This window comes from Carettochelys insculpta, chromosome 12, assembly GCF_033958435.1.
Source record: "Carettochelys insculpta isolate YL-2023 chromosome 12, ASM3395843v1, whole genome shotgun sequence".
Taxonomy (NCBI): domain Eukaryota; kingdom Metazoa; phylum Chordata; order Testudines; family Carettochelyidae; genus Carettochelys; species Carettochelys insculpta.
The window spans coordinates 11614174-11635965 of NC_134148.1; the positions used below are offsets into that span (position 1 = coordinate 11614174).

The 21792-nt window shown below is 42.1% G+C and overlaps 1 protein-coding gene across 3 annotated transcripts in view; it reads left to right on the forward strand.

Moving 5' to 3' along the window:
• VPS13C (vacuolar protein sorting 13 homolog C) overlaps positions 1–21792 on the forward strand; it is a 262583-nt gene that overhangs the window by 225917 nt on the left and 14874 nt on the right. For all 3 annotated transcript variants that reach the window (XM_075007275.1, XM_075007277.1, XM_075007276.1), the window contains exons 78-82: positions 1490–1613; positions 9550–9664; positions 17381–17472; positions 19013–19133; positions 20701–20790. In XM_075007275.1, coding sequence (XP_074863376.1) covers positions 1490–1613; positions 9550–9664; positions 17381–17472; positions 19013–19133; positions 20701–20790 — 542 coding nt within the window. The remainder of the gene's footprint in view (positions 1–1489; positions 1614–9549; positions 9665–17380; positions 17473–19012; positions 19134–20700; positions 20791–21792) is intronic.

Here is a 21792-nt window from a genome sequence, read left to right on the forward strand (position 1 = left end):
TCCCTGCTTCTGCCCATACAGCTTCCCCTGCTTCTGGACCTCATCACACATCTATGACCATCTTTGCCTCCCAGACCTCTGGTGTCTTTACTTCCTGGTATGGTGGCTTCCAGGGTCAGTCCTGCCAAGCAGGCATGCTCAGGGCCGCTATGGTGGGTCCTCCTTAGCAGCCACAAGCTGTTTTACATGGTGATCATATTTGGTCAGATGGATGCACTTCTGCTGGTGCAGTCAGTGCGATCTTGCTCCTGTGTCTACCTCTATACTGCAAGTGCTTGACTACCTGGTTTCCCTAAACTTGCTTCTTTCTCCCTAAAGGTTCACCTGGCAGTCATCTTGGCCTTTCATCCCAGGGAGGGTGGGTACTCTGTTTTTGCTGGGGCATTTCCTCAAGGGTGTCAACCATCTCCACCCACCGGTCCATTGGCCAGTCCCAGTTTGGGACTGTAATCTGGTACTTATGCCCACGTCCCTCCTTCAAACTTCTGGCCACTTGTTCCCTCCTCAGCCACCAGGAAGGCCACTTTGCAGGAGAGGTAATTGTCCACAGGGACAATGTACAACTCCACCCTCACACAGCTTTCCTGCCGAAGGTGATCTCTGGCTTCCCTTATAGCCAGGACATCTTCCTTCCTGTATTCTACCCTGAACCTCATAGCTCCCAGTGAGAACAGCAGCTGCACTTTCTCAATGTGAGATGACACTTGCCTTCTTTGCTGACTCCAGACCAAAGCCTTCTGCGAGACCTTGCAGTTCTTTGTGGCAGTGTCAGTCACATGAAAGGGACTTGTGCTTTTGTCAGAGTGCATCTCTTCCTGGATCCATGTCCTGTATACTGGTGTGCTATGACCTCGCTAAGATTTCCCCACTGTCTGTCATGGCACACTCTACACAAGCTTGAGCCTCTTCCACTGCCTTCCTGGCACACTTGTCTTTCCAGGAAATCTGTTGTGCTGTCATGTGGTCCTCTATGCTCATTTTCATGTCTGACTGTGCTATTGTGCAGCAATCTAGATGGGAGGCAGCCTTCAGGGCTGCTGTCCTTGAGTCATCCAGGCATTGATTCCAACCCCTCTTACTAGGTTTGGCTTAGGAATTACTTAACTCAAATAGATATGAGCAGGCACTTGAAGAAGAAAAACAGTTACTCACTGTTGTAACTGTTGTTCTTTAAGATGTGTTGCTCCTATCTGTTCAAAACCCACACTCCTGACCCACTGTCAGAGTGGACCACAAAAAGGAACTGAGGGGGTGCCAGGTTGGCTGGGTCATATATAGGCGGCACTCCTGGGGTCTCCCCATCTTTCCCAAATGGTACTTGCTAAGCAATAACTTTCTGACAGCCATACACGTGCACACACACCTAACACAACTAGATACGTGCAACACATCTCAAAGAACAGTTTTCATTAAGCAAGGGATGGCTTAACTTTAGAATTTGGATCTTCTTCAAGAGCATGCAATTAATACTGTGTTTTCTTTTCTAAAGGGGCTAAAAAGGAAGGTGCAGCTGGATTCTTCAAAGGAGTTGGAAAAGGGCTTGTAGGTGTTGTGGCCCGTCCAACTGGAGGCATAATAGATATGGCAAGCAGTACCTTCCAGGGAATTCAGAGGTAAAATGATGGGGTGGAAGTTATTGTCTGTTTACCAAATAGTCTTTGGTATGTGGAATGTGTGATTGGAGATACAGTGGTAACATATGTTTGCTTGTCACTTAATCTGACAAAGCTACAGGATGCATCAGGAGAAAGGAAAGTGTATGGTGGTGATGCTCTATTAGGTGTCAGGTGCAGGAAGAATTCTGCAACTACCTGAGACTGCTGATGTTACAGTATGCCTTAATACACTATAATGTCGTGAGGATTACTGTGGATGAAAAGCTGGATATGAGTCAACAGCATGCCCTTTTAACCAAGAAAGCCAATGGCATATTGGGGTGCATTATTAGGAGCATTGCCAGCAAAGTGATTATTCCCTTTTATTTGGCATTATTGAGATCGCATGTGGAGTATTGAATCCAATGTTGAGCACCTCCCATTGCTGAAAGGAAACAGACACATTGGAGGAAGTCCAGCAGCGGGCAACAAAAATGAATAGAAGGCTGGAGTGTTTGACTTAAGAGGAGAGGCTGAGGGATTTGGGTTTATTTAGTCTACAGACAGGAAGAGTGATGGGGGATTTGCGAGCAGCCTTCAACTACCTGAAGGAGCCTTCCAAGGAGGCTGTTGTCAGCGGTGACAGATAATGGAACAAGGAGTGGTTGTCTCAATTTTTAGTGTGAGAAGATCTAAGCTGAATTTTAGAAAAAACTCTTTCACTAGGAGATTGGTGAAGCTCTGGGTTACCTAGGAGGATGGTGAGATCTCCATCCCTAGAGTTAAAGTCCTGTCTTGGCAAGTCAGGCCTGGGATGCTTTAGTTGAGATTAAACTCCATGACTTCCTGAGATCTCTTCCCACCATATGACTCTGTGTCATGACATTATTTATAAGTTTCATGCAAAAATTAAAAATAAAATGCAAGTCAATTGTTATAATTCAGCAACTGAAAGTCCATACAGTAAGGTAAGAACTAAATAAAACCAAAAATTAGCAATGAAAAATGTTTAACTCCTGAATGCTCAGTCATCTGTCATGTCACTCTACTGTAGTATGTAGATCAGGGTGGTCCAACGTCTTCAACATTGTGGACTGCATGGATGCAAGATCTGAAGCTCACTGGTCACACATGATAATTTTATCTTGTAAGACCATGTAAAATTAGATGAGGTTATGTTAACCATGTTAACAATAAGAGGGTTATCAGGGAAGGTGTGGAGCTGTTACTGGATGAGAGAGGTAACCTAGTGATGGATGATATAAGAAAAGCTGAAGTACTCAATGCTTTTTTGCCTCAGTCTTTATGGACAAGGACAGCTGCCACACTACAGTGTTAGACAATGCAGTATAGGAAGGTGAAGGGCAGCCCTCAGTGGGGAAGAAATGAGTTAAGAGCTGCTTAGAAAAACTAGATGAACACATATCCATGAGTCTGGATTTAATGCACCCAAGGGTACTGAGGGAATTGGCAGACATCATTGCTGAGCCTTTGGCCATTATCTTTGAAGACTCTTGGAGACTGGGAGGGATCCCGGATGATTGGAAAAGGCAAATGTAGTGCCCATCTTTAAAAAAGGAAAGGGGGACAATCTAGGGAACTATGGACCAGTCAGCCTTACCTCAATCCGTGGGAAAATAATGGAAGAGAGCTTCATGGAATCCATTTTGGAGCACTTAGAAGAGGGGAAAATGATCAAGATTTAGTCAATATGGATTCACCAAGGCTAGGCTGTGCCTGACAAGTCTGATTAGCTTCTATAACAAGGTAACAATCTCTGTGGACATGGGAAAGTCAGCGGATGTGATATACCTTGATTTCAGCAAAGCTTTTGATAGTCTCCCACAACATTCTTGCCCATAAGTCAAGAAAGTATGGATTGGATACCTGGACTATAAGATGGATAGAAAGCTGGCTTGACAGTTGGGCCTAATGGGTGGTGGTCGATGGCTCAATATCTGGATGTCGGTTGGTTTCAAGTGGAATGCCACAAGACTTGTTTCTGGGGCCGATGTTGGTCAACGTCTTATTAATGAACTGTATGAGAGACTGGATTGCACCCTCAGCAAGTTTGCAAATGACACTAAGGTAGGAGGAAAGGTAGATATATTGGAGGATAGAGGGAGGATCCGGAGTGACCTGAATAAATTGGAGGACTGGGCCAAATGAAATGTGATGTGGTTCAGCAAGGAGAAGTGTAGAGTCCTGCACTTGGGACAAAAGAATCCCAGGCATTGTTGTAGTCTGGGGACTGACTGGGTAAGCAGTAGTACAGCGGAAAGGGATCTCGGGATTGCAGTGGATGAGAGGCTGAATATGAGTCAACAGTCTACCTTTGTAGCCAAGAAGGCTAACAGCATGTTGGGGTGCATAGAAGGAGCATTTTGGGTGGATCTAGATAAGTTGTTGTTTTTCCTCTACTCAGCTGTGGTGAGGCCACTTCTGAAGTATTGCATCCGGTTTCGGGCCCCCCAGTATAGAAAGGATGTGAGTGTGCTGGAGCAGGTTCAGTGGAGGGCAAGGAAAACGATTAAAGGGCTGGAGCACATGACCTAGGGATAGGCTGAGGGATTTGGCCTCGTTTAATTTACATAAGAGAAGACTGAGGGGTGATTTAATAGCAGCCTTCAGCTTTCTGAAGGGGAGCTCTAAAGAGGATGTAGAGAGACTGTTCTCGGTGCCAGACGGCAGAACGTGGAGCAATGGTCTGAAATTACAGAAGAAGAGAAGTAGGTTGGATATTAAGAAAAACTACTTCGCCAGGATGGTGGTGAAGCACTGGAATGTGTTGCCTAGCTAGGTGGTGGAATGTCTCTCCCTAGAGGTTTTTAAGTCCCAGCTTGACAAAGTTCTGGCTGGGATGACATAGTTGGGGTTGATCCGGCTGGAAGCAGTGCGCTGGACTTGATGACCTCCTGAGGTCCCTTCCAGCCCTATGATTCTCTGAGGTTAATAGTATGTAAAGATTATTACTTGTGAAGCCTGGAAGTTTTGGTATTAATAGTTTTCATGGGTATAATTGGTCTGTAACAGAGTAATGGAATAATGGAATAATTTTAATAATACTCTTACTGGCAGAGCAAGGGATGGTGGTGGGGGGAATTCATTTATTGTTTCCAAAGCTCCATGAAAAATGTATGAAAAAAATTCTGATAAACTAAATAGAACCAATACAAATAGAAAAAGTTAAAGATTAAAAGGAGGCATTAAATGTCTATTAAACTAGTGCTAGTTTTATTGTTTGATAGTTATGGAAGGTCCCGGAGTAAGGTTTTTCTTTTACCATAGTATTCATATCAGTATCAATGTTGCTGATAGTTACAGAGGTAGCCATGTTAGTCTATCTCCAGCAAAACAAAACAGCAGAAATGTAGCACTTTAAAGACTAACAAAATGATTTATTCAATGATGAGTTTTTGTGGGACAGATCCACTTCATCAGATCAATCTTGTTTCCAATACAAACTGACATTTAAGTACGGAGGAAGAAAAAAAATTGCAGTAAAAACTGACACAGGGAAATGAAGGGCAGGGGAATGTTAATTGTCCTGTCTGAGATAATTACGAGCAACAAAGGAAGGGAAGCAGTCCTTGTAGTGCATGAGGTAACTGATGTCTCTGTTCATAACAAGTATTAATGTGTCAAATTTGAATATGAATTCCAACTCAACGTATTTCTCACTCTAATTTGTTTTTAAATTATTTTTACTCCAGGACACACATTCTCAGGTCTTTAACAGAATGGCCCACTCCACTGAAGTTTTCACTAGCCGGCTTATGTGTATTGAGTTTCTTGATGTCTGGTGTGTCCATTTATCCTTTGGTGAAGGTTTTTGCCCAGTCTGTCCAAAGTACATAGTGTCAGCGCATTGTAGGCACATAATAGCCTATATAATGTTGCTGGAAGTGCACAAGAATGTGCCTTTTCTTCTTGGTTAGGTCCAGTGATAGTATCCCCAGAATAAATACAGTAAGATCTCAGAGTACGCAAATCCAGAGTACATAAACCCACTCTCACGCGGCTGACCCCCAGTTCATACTTTATACAATAAACCCTCCAGACATGCCCAAATGCAGGGTGGGGAGGAGATCCTCCTGTCAAAGGGAAACAGAGCTGGCAGCAGCCAGCTCTTCCCAAGTGCTGACAGGGTGGTGGGAAATGGGGGCCCCAGCCTCTGCAGCAACCCCCAGCTCCAGCCTTTGCTGCATGCCTCTGCCACAGCACTCATCTCCAGCTTCCATTGCAGCCCCTGCCACATGCTCCAGCTCCAACCCCTGCAAACCCAGCTCAACTCTGGCCCCTCCTGCAGCCCTACCCCCCGCCTCCACACACCTTAACCCACTGTCCAAGCCACTGACTTATGCTAAGTCTGAGGTACACAAGGGTTGCGTGGAACACAAACCTCCCATATCTTGGGGGATCACTGTATGTGGACAAAGTTGTCAGTGGGTTTGTTGCAAGGAAAAGTTCCAGGATTAGTATTACTGAGGTGTAGTCTGTGATTGCTGGTGAGAATCTCAAGTTGGGAGGTTGTCTGTAGGAAAGGACAGGCCTGTCACCTCACGCCTTCTGAAGCATCATGGTCCAGAATAGATTGTAGGTTTTTAATGATGCATTGCAGGGGTTTGAGTTGGGTGCTATAGGTGAGGACAAGTGGTGTTCACGTGTCTCCAGTGTTTCATTTCCCATTTGCTTTCTGGTCTTGGATTTCACTTTTCATCACAGGAAATGTAATTTGACATATATAAATACTACCAAACACTGAATGTATTTTGAGAGACAAGTCTCTTAGCTTGGGGAAATGTTCCTTGCAGATCTTCCAGAAACTATCCTGACCTTCATTTTATTTTGTTAGCAATGATGGGTCAGATTGCAGTTCACACAACTCAAGCTGAAGTTCTGGTGACTGTCTCTCCATTATAGATTCCATCAGATTGTTAAACAGGTGGAGACTGGACTTCAGTTTGTTGAAGTCTGAAAGTCTTTTGCCAAACTCACAGATGCAGGAAAAAAAATGAAACTGTAAAGCTTGAAAGTCTGCCTTGATCTCATCAGTTCACAAGAAGAAGCAAAGTGTGCAAGATCATTCTTCCTTAAACACACAGGCTGTTTCTATACTAGCTCCCTCCTTTCGTAAGGGGCATGGTAATGAGGGATTTAAGCAGATGCTAATGAGATGCTGCTATGAATATGCAATACGTCATTAGCATAAAGGTGACCGCGTGCAATTCAAATGTCATGAGCCACACTGCCTATTGGCTTTGCCTCAGTTTTACTGTGGGCCACCTGCACCTTCAGATTAGGGCCCTTCTGTTTCGGCTCTTCACAGTCCCCAGAGTATTTACTGAATATGTGGTGGTGGTGGAGGCCTTCCTCCACAGCAGTGGCATTCAAATTTACCCCACCTGACCATGCACAAGGTACTCCTCAAGATTCACAGGGACCTGTGTGAACATTATCCTGATAGCCCTTTCTTGGGCTTATCTGCATGGGTATCCCTCGCTGATGGAGCTCTTGGTGTTTCCACCCATTTGACTTTCCCTTTTTTTCTGGACCTCATCACATAGGACCACAGTTGGTGTGCTTAGAGCAAGTGCGGCAAGTCCTTCTCCGCTGCTGCAAGCCATCAACATGGTGCTCATACTTCACTAAGTAAACACGCTTCTCCTGGTGCTGTTATCAGCACAGCTTCATGCCTGTTTCTACCTCTGTCCCACAGGTGCTGAATACCTTGTTTCCCTGAAGCAGCAGGATCTCGCTGCTTCTTCCCTCAAAGTCCATTAGGTGGCCATCTGAACCTTCCATCCAGGAAGGTTCTGTTTTCCTGAACCCCGTGGTGTGGGGTGCTGTCTCAAGGGTATGGACCACTTCACCCATCAACAAGTTCCAGCCTTGGACATTAAGCTGGTACACCATGTGCTTATGAGCTCCCCCTTCAAACTTTTGATCACATGTTCCCTCGTTTACCTGGGGCACCTGGCATTGGCCACCGTCGGCAGATGGGATGCTGGGCTTGATGGACCTTTGGTCTGACCCAGTATGGCCATTCTTATGTTCTTATGTTCTTATGTACCTCTCCTGGAAATTGGCCTTCCTTGTGGCTGTCACTTCTGCCAGAAGGGTGTCTGAGCTCTGGGCCCTCATGTGGAGCCCCCAGACACAGTGTTCCATAAGGGTAAGGTTCAACTCCACCCTCCCCCAGCTTTCCTTCCAAAAGTGGTCTTTGGCTTTCATACTGGCCAGGATGTTTTCCATACTGCTTTCTATCTTAAACTTCACAGCTCCCCATGGAAACAATAAACTGCTCTCTCTCAATGGGAGGTGAGTGCTTGCTGAGTATATGAAGGGGCATCTGGTTTCATTGCAGTGCATTTCTTTCTTGATCACATCTTGCACACAATTTTGCTATGTTGTTACTAAGGTTGCCCTGCCACCTATTACAGCATATTCTATATGAGAGCCTACCTTTTCCACTTCCTTCCAAGCTCATGTTCCTCAGCATGAAATCTTTTGAGCTGTGATGTAGTCGTCTGTACCCACTTTTATGTTGTACTTTGCTATTGTGCAATAGTCCAATGGGATGCAGACCTCGGGGCCACTGTCCTTGAGTCAGCCATACTTTGACTCTGACCCATACTCCTGTGTTTGGCTTGTGAATCACAACTTGGATAGATACAAGCAAGCACTTGAAGAAGAAAAGTCGGTCACTCAGTCAATCAGTCACTTTGTTACTGTTGTTCTTTGAGATGTGTTGCTCATTTCTATTCAGTACCTATCCTCTTTCCTCCCTGTTGGAGTAGCTGGCAAGAAGGAACTGAGGGGTGGTTGGGTCAGCAGGGTCATATATGAGGCTCCACACCTGTACCACTCCAGAAGCTTCACAGATGACCCAACAGCTAGCAACTAGGGTAAATCTTGCCGACACTCATGCACATGGCACATGCACAGCTAACTTGAATAGATATAAGCTACATATCTTAAAGAACAATAGGTAAAATTATGAGTAACTTTTTTTCCTCCCCACCCAAATATCCTTTGCTTGGATTCAGAGATTTGGGAGGAAGGGGATGCATGTGTTGTGAATGAGTATGGGTTTGGTGCAGGAAGCAGAGGAGGGAGATGGTGGAGAAGGGAGTAGGATACAGGTATGGCCACGGGCACAAGAGGCAGGCTGGAGATCTACTGCTTCCCCAAATAGAAACTTCACCCACCTTCCATGGTTACCAGTAGATAGGGAACGCTATATCTGTGTGCTTGATTCAGCTCAGCTGAAGGCCTGAGGCTGACATATGTCACATAGCCCCGAGATACCTCACACACGTGTTACCCATCCCTAGTTATACAGGACCTGGATTGGAAGTCTTGCTTAACTAATAGAGAGATCATGCTGATGTTTTTCTTACTACTTTCTTTATATATGACAATAGAATTGCAGAGCCTGTCATGTCCCCAAAATATCTCTATTATGGAACTGACTTTTTGAGTGCTCACGGAAAAAAAGCAAGCTGCAGCCCACGTGCCTATAGTTGGACCACCCTGTCCTAGACCACTACAATCGCTGTCAGAGGGACATGTGATCATAGGTCATTTATATGCTTTTGAAAGTACAACTCAAACTCTCATTTGACAAGTGATGGTATACTCAGTCATTATTTGGAGTTGGGATGCAACTTCTCCCATAGGCATTTAATTTCATAATTGTCTAGATGAGGCTGTATAGCAGTGTCATAGGTTGTCACGAAACACAAAGACACTTAGGTATGAGCAAGCTCCCTCGATGTTCGAAGGGATCAGTTCTAAATAAATTACTTAAAAATCTGTTGTGACTAAACTAGTAATAGAAATAAAAAATGCAAATAACAAAAAAAAAAACCAATTTGCTGCAAATGTATGTTGTACAGGTTGAACCTTTCTATTTAGGTCTGAGCATATTGAATTTGTTGTTCTTTGACAGGGTAGCAGAATCAACTGAAGAAGTATCTAAACTCCGTGCTCCACGTCTCATTCATGAAGATGGCATTATCCGACCATATGACAGTGGTGAAGCTGAGGGTTATGATTTATTTCAGGTAGGAGCTGCATTAGTAACTTAAGTACAACCTAAATTTTCTAACCATTGAAGATTTTAATGCAATAACATTATAAAAATGCTACTCTGGAGAGGGGACTTGGTTATATATGTTAGTCTCTGAAATATGCCTATTTATTGCTATCCAATGCAAGCTTTATTAACAGTGAAGAAATAACGTACATGGTATGCAGCATAAATCAGATTACACTCAGCCTTTCAAAATTCTGGCGCAAATTGTGTTTAACAATTGCTCATCTCATCATTTTGTGTTAAATAGTTCACTTTGACCATTGCTTTAAAGGAGTTACGTGAACATAGTTTAGCATTTGTGGGACCATCTGTTGTAGGACAATATTTAGATTAATCCTGTTACTTACTTTTTTTCCCATGTTTTCAATCTGGTTTTTTTAATGATAGTGTTCTAAAAGCTGCACAACACACATGATAATCTAATCTGGTTGACCACCTGCATGGTATTAAGACATGGGCATCATGTTGGCAATGAATGCTACTTTTCATGTACTGGGAAATTTTAATCCAGTTAATTTTGAGTAAATGCAACAAGGTAGGAAAAGGAGGAGAACTTTAAGAACACACTAGCCGATATTTTAAGTGTAAGTTAGCTGAAGTATTGGTTAATATAAATACTGAAACAAAATTAATGATTTAAAATGTTTATTTCTAAGTTAGACAAAAACTTGCATCTTAATTATTGATGATTGCATTTATCTCCTGTAGATATCAACTATTATTGTTTACGATGCTTCTCTATGTGTTTCTAATACTGACCCCTCTCTCTCTCTCTCTTTCTCCCCTTGCACATGCAGCAAAAACTGGAATAATGGAGTAAATATTTTCCATGCATTTTTTTCATGATTTCCTTCATGGTCTTTTATCTATTTGTAAGGACATGATTCCATTTAAAATTCCCTCAAAATATTCATTGATTTCTGTTAGGACCATTACGTAGCCATTGACTGGCACATTAAATAACCCAGTTCATAGTAGGAAAAAATAATTTTGCCTGTTATCTTTTGGACTGTTAACCCAAGTTAAGACTGGATAAGTTAGGAAGATGGTGGACACTAACATGAAATCATTTCCTCATGCTTTTTTTAAATGATGTTGCACTTTTCCATTCAGGGTTCAGAAGTAGTGTTTATTAAAGTGGTCACCAAAGAAACACACATGGTAGTGTAGATGGTAAAATGCTCATCAATTAGGCAACATTCTTGAGTGGGTGTTCATACAGTGATTATGCTTAAAAATGCAAAGAAAGCAAGTACACTCAGCCCTTGTTAAATGAGTACTTTATTTACCAGTACTCGCTTAAACGAGGGACACGTGTACTGACGTTCACTGGATGAGTGAACTCCCCCCGCCAAGATGAGACTTACCCCCTCCCCGCAGCTCCAACCCACTGCAGCTTAACCCCCCCGACCCAAACCGCTGCAACCTAAACCCCCTGCGTGCCCGAACTGCCGCAACCTAAACCCACCCGCCAACCCCTGTGCACCCGAACCACCGCAACCTAAACGCCCCCGCCAACGCCTGTGCACCTGAACCACCACAACCTAAACCCCCCGCACACCTGAACCACCGCAACAGACACTCCCTGCCTGCCCTTGCGCACCCGAACCACTGCAGCCTAACCGCCCCCCCGCATGCCTGAACTGCCACAACTTAAGCCCCCCGCTAGCCCCTGTGCACCCGAACTGCCAGCATTTAGATCCCCCACCTCCCAGCGCACCTGAACCGCTGCAGCCTAACACTGCTGGCCCCTCATACCAAAACTGTAGCAGATTTAACCCGCCCAGCCCGCCCCCGCTGGCCTCACAGACCCAACCTGCAGCAGCCTGAACCCCCTCCACCACCCAACCCGCCACTATCTTTTAACACTCCCTCCCACTCATGTCCCCAAACTGCCCCAGCCTTTAACCCGCCACAACCCCAGGTTCACTAACCTTTCAAAAGCTGCACCATCTGCTGCCACTCTGAGCACTTGGAATCAATCAGAGACTGTTACACATATTTTAATAGGAATTTAGTGTCCCTCTTACAAGTTTTCGCCTATGACTAAAAAGGTAGGAACCAATTGTGCTCACATAGCGAGGGATGAGTGTATAGTTAATGAAGTATTGACTTCTGCCCAAGAAAATGCTTTTGCAATTAGATAAGTCATTGTCTAAATTTGAAAATGTCAGATAAAATGCTTCCATTCATGGTTCAAATAAACTACTCTAGGCTTGTGCTTGTCTGACTAGCCACATGACTCCACATGTATATTTAAAGGGGAATAATCTTCGATATAATATTTTCTGCCAGTCAAGAAACAGCCAGCTTTGTTGACTCTGCCCGTTCCACCAATTCTGTTTTATGCAATGCATGCACTTTCTGTTATGCCTCATTTAAACTGTAATCCCTAGTATGTAAATGAGTGAGGCCCCACATCTCTCCTTGATGTGTGAAATTTCATATTAGGGAAACCAATATTTAATTCTACAAACAACCAAATGTCTCTTCTATGTTTTATGTATATACACTGTTGACAGATAATTTAACTGGCTTCAGCCACTTGTCTTAAACATTGTAAGATTCTGATCAATACTCAGTACTTCTTTTGGGGGTTGTTGTGGTGCTTAGTGCATCTGTGTGCACTAATGTTTTTGTCAGTTCACTTTCAAAAGTTCCTGATAGTTGCAATCTTTTGTAAATCACTATCTTAAACTTAGTGCAAAAGCAAGAATTTTTGAAACTCAGTTGTCTGACATACCATATTAAATAAAAATGGAATTATATTAGTTCTAAGTGTGCTCTTGTCATTCTATTGCTTAAAAATAAATGGTAGATTTCCTGGTCTGTAATGTGGGGCAAAACACTTTGGGTACATGAAAAAGAAAGATGTAGCAAAATTAACATTGGAGAATTAGCTGCTATACATTTATGGAACCTCTGATATGGATATGTATAATGTGATTTTTCTGGATTAGAGTTGGTTTAATAATAAATATCCCTGCACATAGAACATTCAATATGGAAATATTTCTACTGGAAGCTAGGAAATGCCAAAGTGATTGTGAAATACCTCCCTCCACTACCACAATGTTGCTCTACCTGTATATTTGGTATTGTGGAAGTTGGAGTGGCAAAAATGAAGCCCTAAGGGAAAACAGGAAATTGTCAATGAGTCTTAGCCTTTAAACTAAATCATCCTTTCTCATAAAAAGATTGCACTTGTCAAAACACTGCATAATAATTAAGTCTAAGTTCTAATTTTGAAATTTCTTGAAATAAATTTGTCAGAACCTTCCAGTTAGTGAAAAACAGATATTTTGTTTCATACTCTTGGGTGAATTCTGCCCCACTGTGCATGTGCCAAACTTCTGTCCCCCTGCTTCTGCTGGGGAGGCACTGCAATTACATTTTTGCCCAACACTAGCTGCTGTAGTTCCAGGAAAGAGGGCAGCTAGCTGCAGAGAGGATGGGAGGTAACTGTACCCCCTCATAATGCCGTGCATTGGAGCCAGTTGAGACAAAGGACATGGGAGAAAAAGACCGTGTGGGGCATGCAAGGGTACTGTGGGGGTCACATATATGAAGATTGAAAAAAGCTGGTGCGGGAATTGGCTGGGGTGGTATCACAGGAGCTAAAGGGGTGACAACATTGAACCAGGAGGTGAATGGGAATGGGGGTGCAGGGACACACTGAGGTGGCAAGAGAGAGAAATGCAGGGACACATGGGGATTCGGGGGGGTGGCTGAGTGGAATACAAGGACAAATGGGGATGAGAGAGATGGAGTGAAGGTGCAGGGATGTATGGAGATGGACAGACGTACAGTGGGAAACTGGGACAGCACATGTGCCTGAGTGAATGGGAGAAGCTAGGAGTCAACCAGGGTCTGCGTGAGTGGAGCCCCCCCAACTCCCTAACTGTCCTTCCTCAATCCCTGTTTGACACTTCTCCCATCCACACCCCAAAACTCTCCGGGTTCAGTCCCGGCTCCTGCCCACAAATGATGTGCTTCACTTTGAGCAACTCTGTTACTCCTAACACTCTCCCAAGCTTTTACACTACTACTGAGAGGTGCAGGAATTATGTTTGTCTTGTAGTTTATATTAATACGCCTAGCAAGAAATCTATTTGCCAAAAAATGTTGAATGTGTTTGCTTTCTGTGTTGTTACATACGTATTTTCTGAGTGGTATTTTGAAATAAATTACCACAATAATTGAAACAGACATGGTTCTGTTATGATATTTTGACAAACAAATTGTGTAGGATTTTCAAAAATTTACAATATTGTGTACAAAAGCTGTAATTTTTAGTGCAATATTCTTTCAGGAGTAACTTTACTGTGGTGTTCATGGATTTTATTTTTCCTTTGTAATTGGCCAGAGTACAAATCTAAGAAAAGGATAAATTCATGGAAGTTAGGTCCATCAATAGTTATTAGCTAGGATGGGTAGGAATGGTGTCCGTAGCTTCTGTTTGTCAGAGGCTGGAAATGGATGACAACAGAGGGCTTGGTCAATGATTTACTTGTGCTATGATTTACCTTCTGGAGCACCTGGCATTATCTACTGTCAGAAGACAGGATACTGGGCTAGATGGAACTTTGGTCTTACCCAGTATGGCTGTTCTTATGTTCTGACTATTTTTAGTTGCAAATGAAGAACTGTATAATATAAAAGTCTGTCTTCGTTCCTTTCATTCTGTTGGATTTGGTAGCTTCACGTGTCTGAGTTTTGCAACACTGACGTGTTCAGCTTTCCCTCCTTTTTGTCACTGGTCATCGTTGCTGCCACGAAATCTGGCCACCACTTTACCAGCCTATCATTTCCAGGCTGCTTTCTTGTTACTTCTGAAATCCTTCTGATCTTGAACATATTGTGTCTGACGGCAGGGCACTTCCTACTCATGCTGGTGCCCTGTGCAATCCAGGACTGACACACACACCCCACAGGGGGAGCAGCAGGGCAGGAGGAACATCATCCCTGGGAGCTGGGATTGCCAACTCTCGGACCAGACACAATTTGTTGTAATGGTGTCCATTCCTTCCTGTCCAGGCGAGTTGGCAGCCACAGAGCAGGGCAGAGAGGGAGCAGCACGTGAGCCTCAGGGGAGCAGATGGGAAGGATGGATTGTTTTGAGCCACACAAGCATGGGCCAGAGTGCTCATGAGGCGCAAGGGGCAGCCATGCAGCTGCTTACTTGAGAGAAGTAGCACTTAGAAGGCAAACTGATGCTTCCCTCCAGCTGCTAGGTACACTACTGCCCCCTGCTCCTTCAGAGACCTCTGGCCTGTGTTTGTGCTGCTCACTGGTGAGCAGGGCCTGGGCACAGCTGGAGGATTGGGTCAGCTCAGCCTTTGGACAGGAGGGCAGTGGGAAGATGGGGCTGGCTGACAGAGGCATCCTACCTCACCTGTATAGGACACCATGAAATTTGGGATTGTTTGGTGCCCCAAACATCATGGTGTCCCATGCGGCTGTGTGTTTTTCATATGGGTTGGGATGGTCTTATCTGAAGCACTAACCGATCTCACCTTCTTGAGTACTAATTCAACTAAAGTTCTCCAGTGAACACCCAGCCAGCTCTCTCAAGGTATGCCTCACAAGGCCCCATCACTAGGTTTCATTTGCTGTCTGCAACAAATGTAGCCTTCACATTGTTACTTGACTGGATCTTCTCAAATGTTCTCTCTCTCCATTCTTCTAAATATCCTTTGCCTTCTTCACCCTCTTCACTCTTGTTAATGGGAATGTCCAGCTACTAATTCATTTTCCGCACTTCTCCATGTCTTTTTTTTTCCCCCCCAAGTATTTGAAAATCACTTTCTTACCATGCTTCCACCATTTCCTACTTAAAATTCCTGCTTACAATGCATTTTGTCAGCAAGGTAGAGTGTTGAAATAACCCCATGTACTCACCAGCAAGACTTAGGATAGTTTGTGTCATTCGTTCTCCTGACTCTCTCTACTCCAGAATGTAAAACAACTGCAGTTGTGACTGACTACTGCATTGTTACACAAATGGGGCTTTGTTTTGTTGTATTACCCATAATTTCTGCAAATCCATGGAGAAGCCAGTTTCAGTTTAATCTACAAGTGACAGCAGTAGCTTTGTCTGTTTTATACACTTACAAAGGCTTATAATGGTGCTTTACAGAGAAGGTAGAGAACCTCTTATTATAGAGTATGTTAGCTTTTCAGTAAAATATCTAATAAATAGTTAATACTTTTTGCAATTATAGGAATATGAAATAATTTGCATAGGAGAGTGATTTCTACTGGAGTATGTATATCATTCGTCAATACAAACTGGGGTGATTTCAGTGGATGTCATAGAATCCTAGGGCTCAAAGAGACCTCAGGAGGCCATGGAGTCCAGACCCCTGGTCAAAACAGGACCAACCTGAGCTCAATCATCCAAGCCAGGACTCTGTCAAGCCCGGATTTAAAAATTTACAGACTTGGAGATTATACCATTTCCCTGGGTAACCCATTCCATAGCTTCACCACTCTCCTAGTGAAATAGCTTTTCTTAATAGCCAACCTAGACTTCCCCCCACTGCAGCTAGAGATCATTGCTCTTTGTTCTGCCCTCTGTCACTACTGGGAACAGCTTCTCTTCATCCCCTTTGGTACCTCCATTTTGGTAATTGACAGCTGCTATTAAATCCTCCCTCACTCTTCTGTAGACTAAATAAGCCCAGATCCCTCAGCCTCTCCTCATAGGTCATGTGGTTCGGCCCCCTAATAATTTTCTTTGCCCTCCGCTGAACTCTCTACAATGCATCCACATCCTTAATGTAGTGGGAGCCCCAGAATTGGATGCAATACTCCAGGTGTGGCCTCCCCAGTGCCAAGTAAAGGGGAATATTTTAAGTGTATGTTAGTATACATTGATCTACACGCAAGCCCCATTTAGGATTTACATTCTTGAACTGTCACATTTCAGTTAAAAATATTGCTAATTTTAAGAACTTGGTTTAATATACTTAAGTCCATTAAAAACTAGCTGTGACCAAAACCATTTTTTAAACTTCACTCTAATTTGCTACCACTTGTATTTCAGAAAGGTAACGAAGATGTTGGATTTAACATGCTTTTTCCTTAAGCTTCTTTCTCAACCTACGCATTCCATAAATACTTGTATCTAACATATCACTTGTTAACATTTTCTTTGTTAAAAGGCCTGATCATGAGAGGTGCTGAGTAGATGCAACCTGATAGTTTCTTGTATAGAACACCTTTTTCTCTGGTTCATGCTGTGAGCTTTGTGTTTAAATGTAGGCATATTTATTAAACATAATGTGCCATATTATTCTCACTCTTGTGCTCAAGAGTCCACGCTTGGCAGAAGGAAAGAGCTGCTGTTCATCAGTGGCATAAAAAGAATGTCAGTTGAAAGTATCAGCAGAAAGCTTGTCTAGCCTGTTTTTAATTAACTCCAGTAATGGGGATTCTGTAGCCTATTTTTGAAGCTTATTCTAGTGCTTATGTACCTTTGTAGTTTGAAAGTTTTTTTGTAATATCAAATCTAAATCTCCCTTGCTGTAGATTGAGACCATCTCTTCTCATCCTACATAATTGATCAAGGCCTCTTAATAACAGAACTTTGCTAATTTGAACACTGTTATCAGGTCCCTCCTCTGTCGTCTTTTTTAATATTAAACATAACCAGTTTAAATCTTTGTTTTCATTTTTTCAGAACTCTCATATCAGAAAGCTGGAAGGAGAAAGTTATCGATATCACTGTGTGCTTCCAGGAAGAAAGAAAGCAAACCTTGTTGTTACCAATAGGTATTACCACCAGTATAAATTAACTATTCAAAAGCTGCTTTTGGAAGTATTCCATGTTTTCAGACCTTTGTCCCTTTCTTAGTGTGATAATTAAAAATCAATTATTCTTTGCCCTGTAGAATTTGTTAAACTTGTGTAAACTTTCCTGTTGTCTGTTTCCCAATATTCCACACTTCCTGTATTTTGTTCCTATAATAATTAAAAGGGAATCAGATCTCAATTGATATTTATGTAGCTGCTTAGTAATTCATTTTAATCAACATCATTGTGATTTGTGCCATTTTACATGCAACGGTTCTTAAACAAGAAGGCATACAATGAGTATAAATGAACAAGCATGAGGCGTAGTTAATCACTTTCATGTTTTCAGATGAACAGACTTCTGTACCCTGTTTAGTTTTGTCACGATTTTTTGCCACTGAGTCAATAGGTAAACCAGGTTACACTATTATAACGATTCCCAAATTGTTATAACAGTCAAACTGTTAATGAAAATCCAGAATAGGTTTCTTCTTCATTTTTTGCCTAAAATTATTCACTCTCTATGCATCTACTTTATCCTATATGCTCCAACAAACTTACCAATATTAACGTGTCATTTATAGCCCTTGTGATTTCTTTGTACAAACAGAATAAATGGAGCTATCACTACTTAGGAACAATGAGAAAATCACTTACAAGGGCACTGCCTACTGGTCTGAGACAAAAATAGTTGAAGCATTTGGGTGTTTTTAAAAGTACTTAAACTAAAGAGCACGTGAAATGTGGTCTTTGCTGTCTAAGAAAGAGAATGAGTGACAGCTTTCTGACTTTACTTTACCCAATGTGCCCTCCCATCCACATGAATATCCCTCTTAAGTTAACTTTGACAACCAGTCAACCTCGCAATTCACAATGCAATGCCTATTGAAATACTGCCAAAGTCCTGATGGAAAGGAGAAGACTTGCCTTCACTGCAGCATCAGCTCAAGATGTTACTCAAATGTAGGTCCTAATCTGATGCCTCTTGCCCCACCCCTTCGTACGCACAAATGTTTAGCTAGAATTAAGTATTTAAACTCAATTTAACTTAGAGTTAAATTAAAACTCAGGCTAGCTGACCTGTTGGGAATATGGGTTGAGGTCTGAATGCTGGTGACACACCAACTAATAATGCAGCTACAGCTTGAGTTACCATAGCTCCTCAACTAGCTCTGTGTAGCTTGTGTTTCTTGCTGTGTGTCTGCTCTCGAGTTGAGCAAACTTGATCTGGCTTTTGCAATGAAGATAAGCTTTGATTTTTCAACCTCAGTGAAAAGGTGGTTTTAATCACTGCTGGGAGTTTTTCCCCAAACACGTTTGTTCTAAAACAAGCTACTTTTGAGTATATTGAAAGTAGTCACAGCACCACAGCCCATAAATAACATCATCAGCTCCATGGGGTGCATATCACTGGACTGTCATAAATATAAGGGCAAGTCAAAATTAACTTTGTTTTCTTCTGATAGTCATGCTCTAGGCAGAAGTTAAATATTTCACAATGCTTTTGTCTTTTGGAAAGGAGGCTGATGTGCGTAAAGGAAGTGGAGATCCTAGGCCATGTAACAGACTGGGATTATGTATTTGAAGATTTTGCACGTCCTCCTTCTGTTGAATCAAATGTGCTAAAAATCACTGTTAAGGTAAAAAAAAAAAAAAGCAGTCAAGTAACACTTTAAAGACTAGCAAAATAGTTTAGTAGGTGAGCTTTCGTGGGACAGACCCACTTCTTCAGACCATAGCCAGACCATTGTTAAGGTAAACAATGTTTATGTTTTTAGAATACAGATCTAATCTGAACAGCTACTTAAATTAAAAAAAAATCAAAATAGTATTGTGGAATTCTCTTTGGTCATGTGTACACCTGCCTCTCGCTTTCAAAAGGGGCACGTTAATGAGGCACTTCAGAATAGGTTAATGAGGCATACTCAGCACCTCATTAGCATAATGGCAGCCAGTCACACTTCGAAAGTGCTGCTTTCAAAACACAGACTGGCTGTATAGATGCAGGCACTTTGAAATAAACCCCATGCTTTGAAATTCTCTTATTCCCAATTTGTTTTGGGAATAAGGGAACTTCGAAGCGTGGCACTTATTTCGAAGCACCCGTGCCTTTGCAGCCAGTCTGTATTTCGAAAGAAGCACTATGGACTGCCTTTATGCTAATTATGGTGCTGAACATGCATGTCAGTGCTCCATTAATCATTCCAAAAGGCAGGGGCATGTGTAGATGTGGCCTTAGTAATTTCAATAAGAGTGGTGTTTTCCTAAGAAACTTAGTCAAAATGAGTCTTCTTCTCACCCACTTACACTGTCCATTAGTAAAGGTATTGCAGGCAAAATCATGCCCTCGGTTAACACTTTTTCAGTCCAATTGAACCTCTCCAGCATTACTGCTTTTAAGAGACATGCGTAGTTGAAAATGACTGAAACTTTTAAATGATATTTGAGTGTTTGGTACAGAAAAAGTATGCTGTAAGGTTCAAACCCATATTTTTAAAATATTGCCCCAAAAGTTTAACTTTTTGCGTTCATCATTTGATCTGAAGACCAATGTTGATTTATCAGTTTCCAGTGAAGACTATGCACCCACTTCTTTGGAAGATTCCAAGAACTTAGTGGAAGGTTAGAAAACCTAGATTAGAAGCAGCAATTTTATCATTATTATTACCATTTGTTCTGGAATTGTTACTATATGTCAGCCTGTAAATGCAGTGCATGTTGCACTTGTAATGTTATTTGTGTGCCTTGTTATGCTCCTTAAAATGCTCTAATTATGAAGAACTTTTATTATAACATCACTCTACTTGAATTGAATCCTTGCATAGCTTAGTACTCCATTGTCATTTATGAGTGGAACTAATTTTACTGTATCCTCCTATACTTTGAAGATTTTGCCTGTAATTTAAGGAAATGAATTAGTGTTTTTAACTTTTCACTGATGGTGAGCTGGTAAGCAGTCTTGTATGGTATTTATCGATATAAATTCACTTGTTAAAATTTATTTTTCCAAACATGTAAACATCTATCTCTAATGATAACTACTTTGACAAGTTAGGATGATTGTGGGACGAAATTATATTTTCATAATACGGTCTAGATGTATACAGAAAGAAAAGCAGATAGAACTTAAAAGGTGACACTTAAGTATGCAATATTTGGGTTTAATGTTCCCACCCAGTCTTTTATTTTTATTCTTCTTTGTAACAGGATCAGGGGCTGTTAATGTTCCAGAAAAAAGACCATACGGCTCATGAATGTCTGAAGAAAATTCAATTGAAGGATGAAATTACTGCAAGGGTAACATTTTTTTGAACATGTCATGCCATTCTAGCTAAATCAAAAACTACTGTAAGTCAGCAAAATGAGAGAATATTAAAACAGGCCTGCCCAGACTACTGGTTATTTGGTGCAAAGGTCATTTAACTCTGCATGTACCCAAATACATGTACCTTTTTAAGATGTGCACCTTTGTGTACAATATCAATCTTAGAGTAGAGTCTTTGTAAGTTTCCCCTAAGGTGATATGCTGCTGAATGTTGGGAATTTTGTGAATGGTAAGAGAACGTGTGGGGAGGCTTGAAAAGTTGTTTAAGAATGTAACTGCTGAAAAGTACCGGGTGTGGTTCAAAGAAGACTCTGGATCCAACTTATGTCAATTCTACCCTTTTTCAATGAAAGTGTTCCTGTAAGGACCTCTCTGTGCCCAGAGCTGCTACTCAGATTTTGATCAAAAATTCACTTAATGATGTGTTGCATTATTACAGTTAGATAAAAGAGTTAGGTAATGTATCTGGACGTTTTGTTTTGGATGCTCCAGGAACTCAGATAGCAATGGCAGGTTTAAGCTTTCATTCATTCTCTTTATTGCAAGAGGTCAATGCACATGCCTACTAAGTCTTCTGCCTAGGATTGTTGTATTAATAGGCTTTTATTTGAAAATCCCCAATTCATAAGCTAGACTTTTGAGGTTATATAGGCTTATAGGTTCAGCATCAGGTCTGGTAGCAGTAGAAATGCTGTTTGGTTGGAAATATTGCCATCAGAGATGAAAGTAAACCAGTATGACCCTACCAGTCAGAAATTGGCTGGCAAAGTTTGGTACAGCGTACCAGCTGGTCATAGGTGACACAGGGTATGTGGAAGGCACCACACTCACTGCCTCCAGCCCTTCCATGAAGCTGCCTCTCCTCTCGCTCCTGTGCAGCAGCAGCTCCTCGGGGAAGGGCAGCTGAGAGTCATATGGCAGCTGGAAAAGCTTCTGTTCTTCATCAAGTGTCCCCATGGGTGCTCCACAATAGG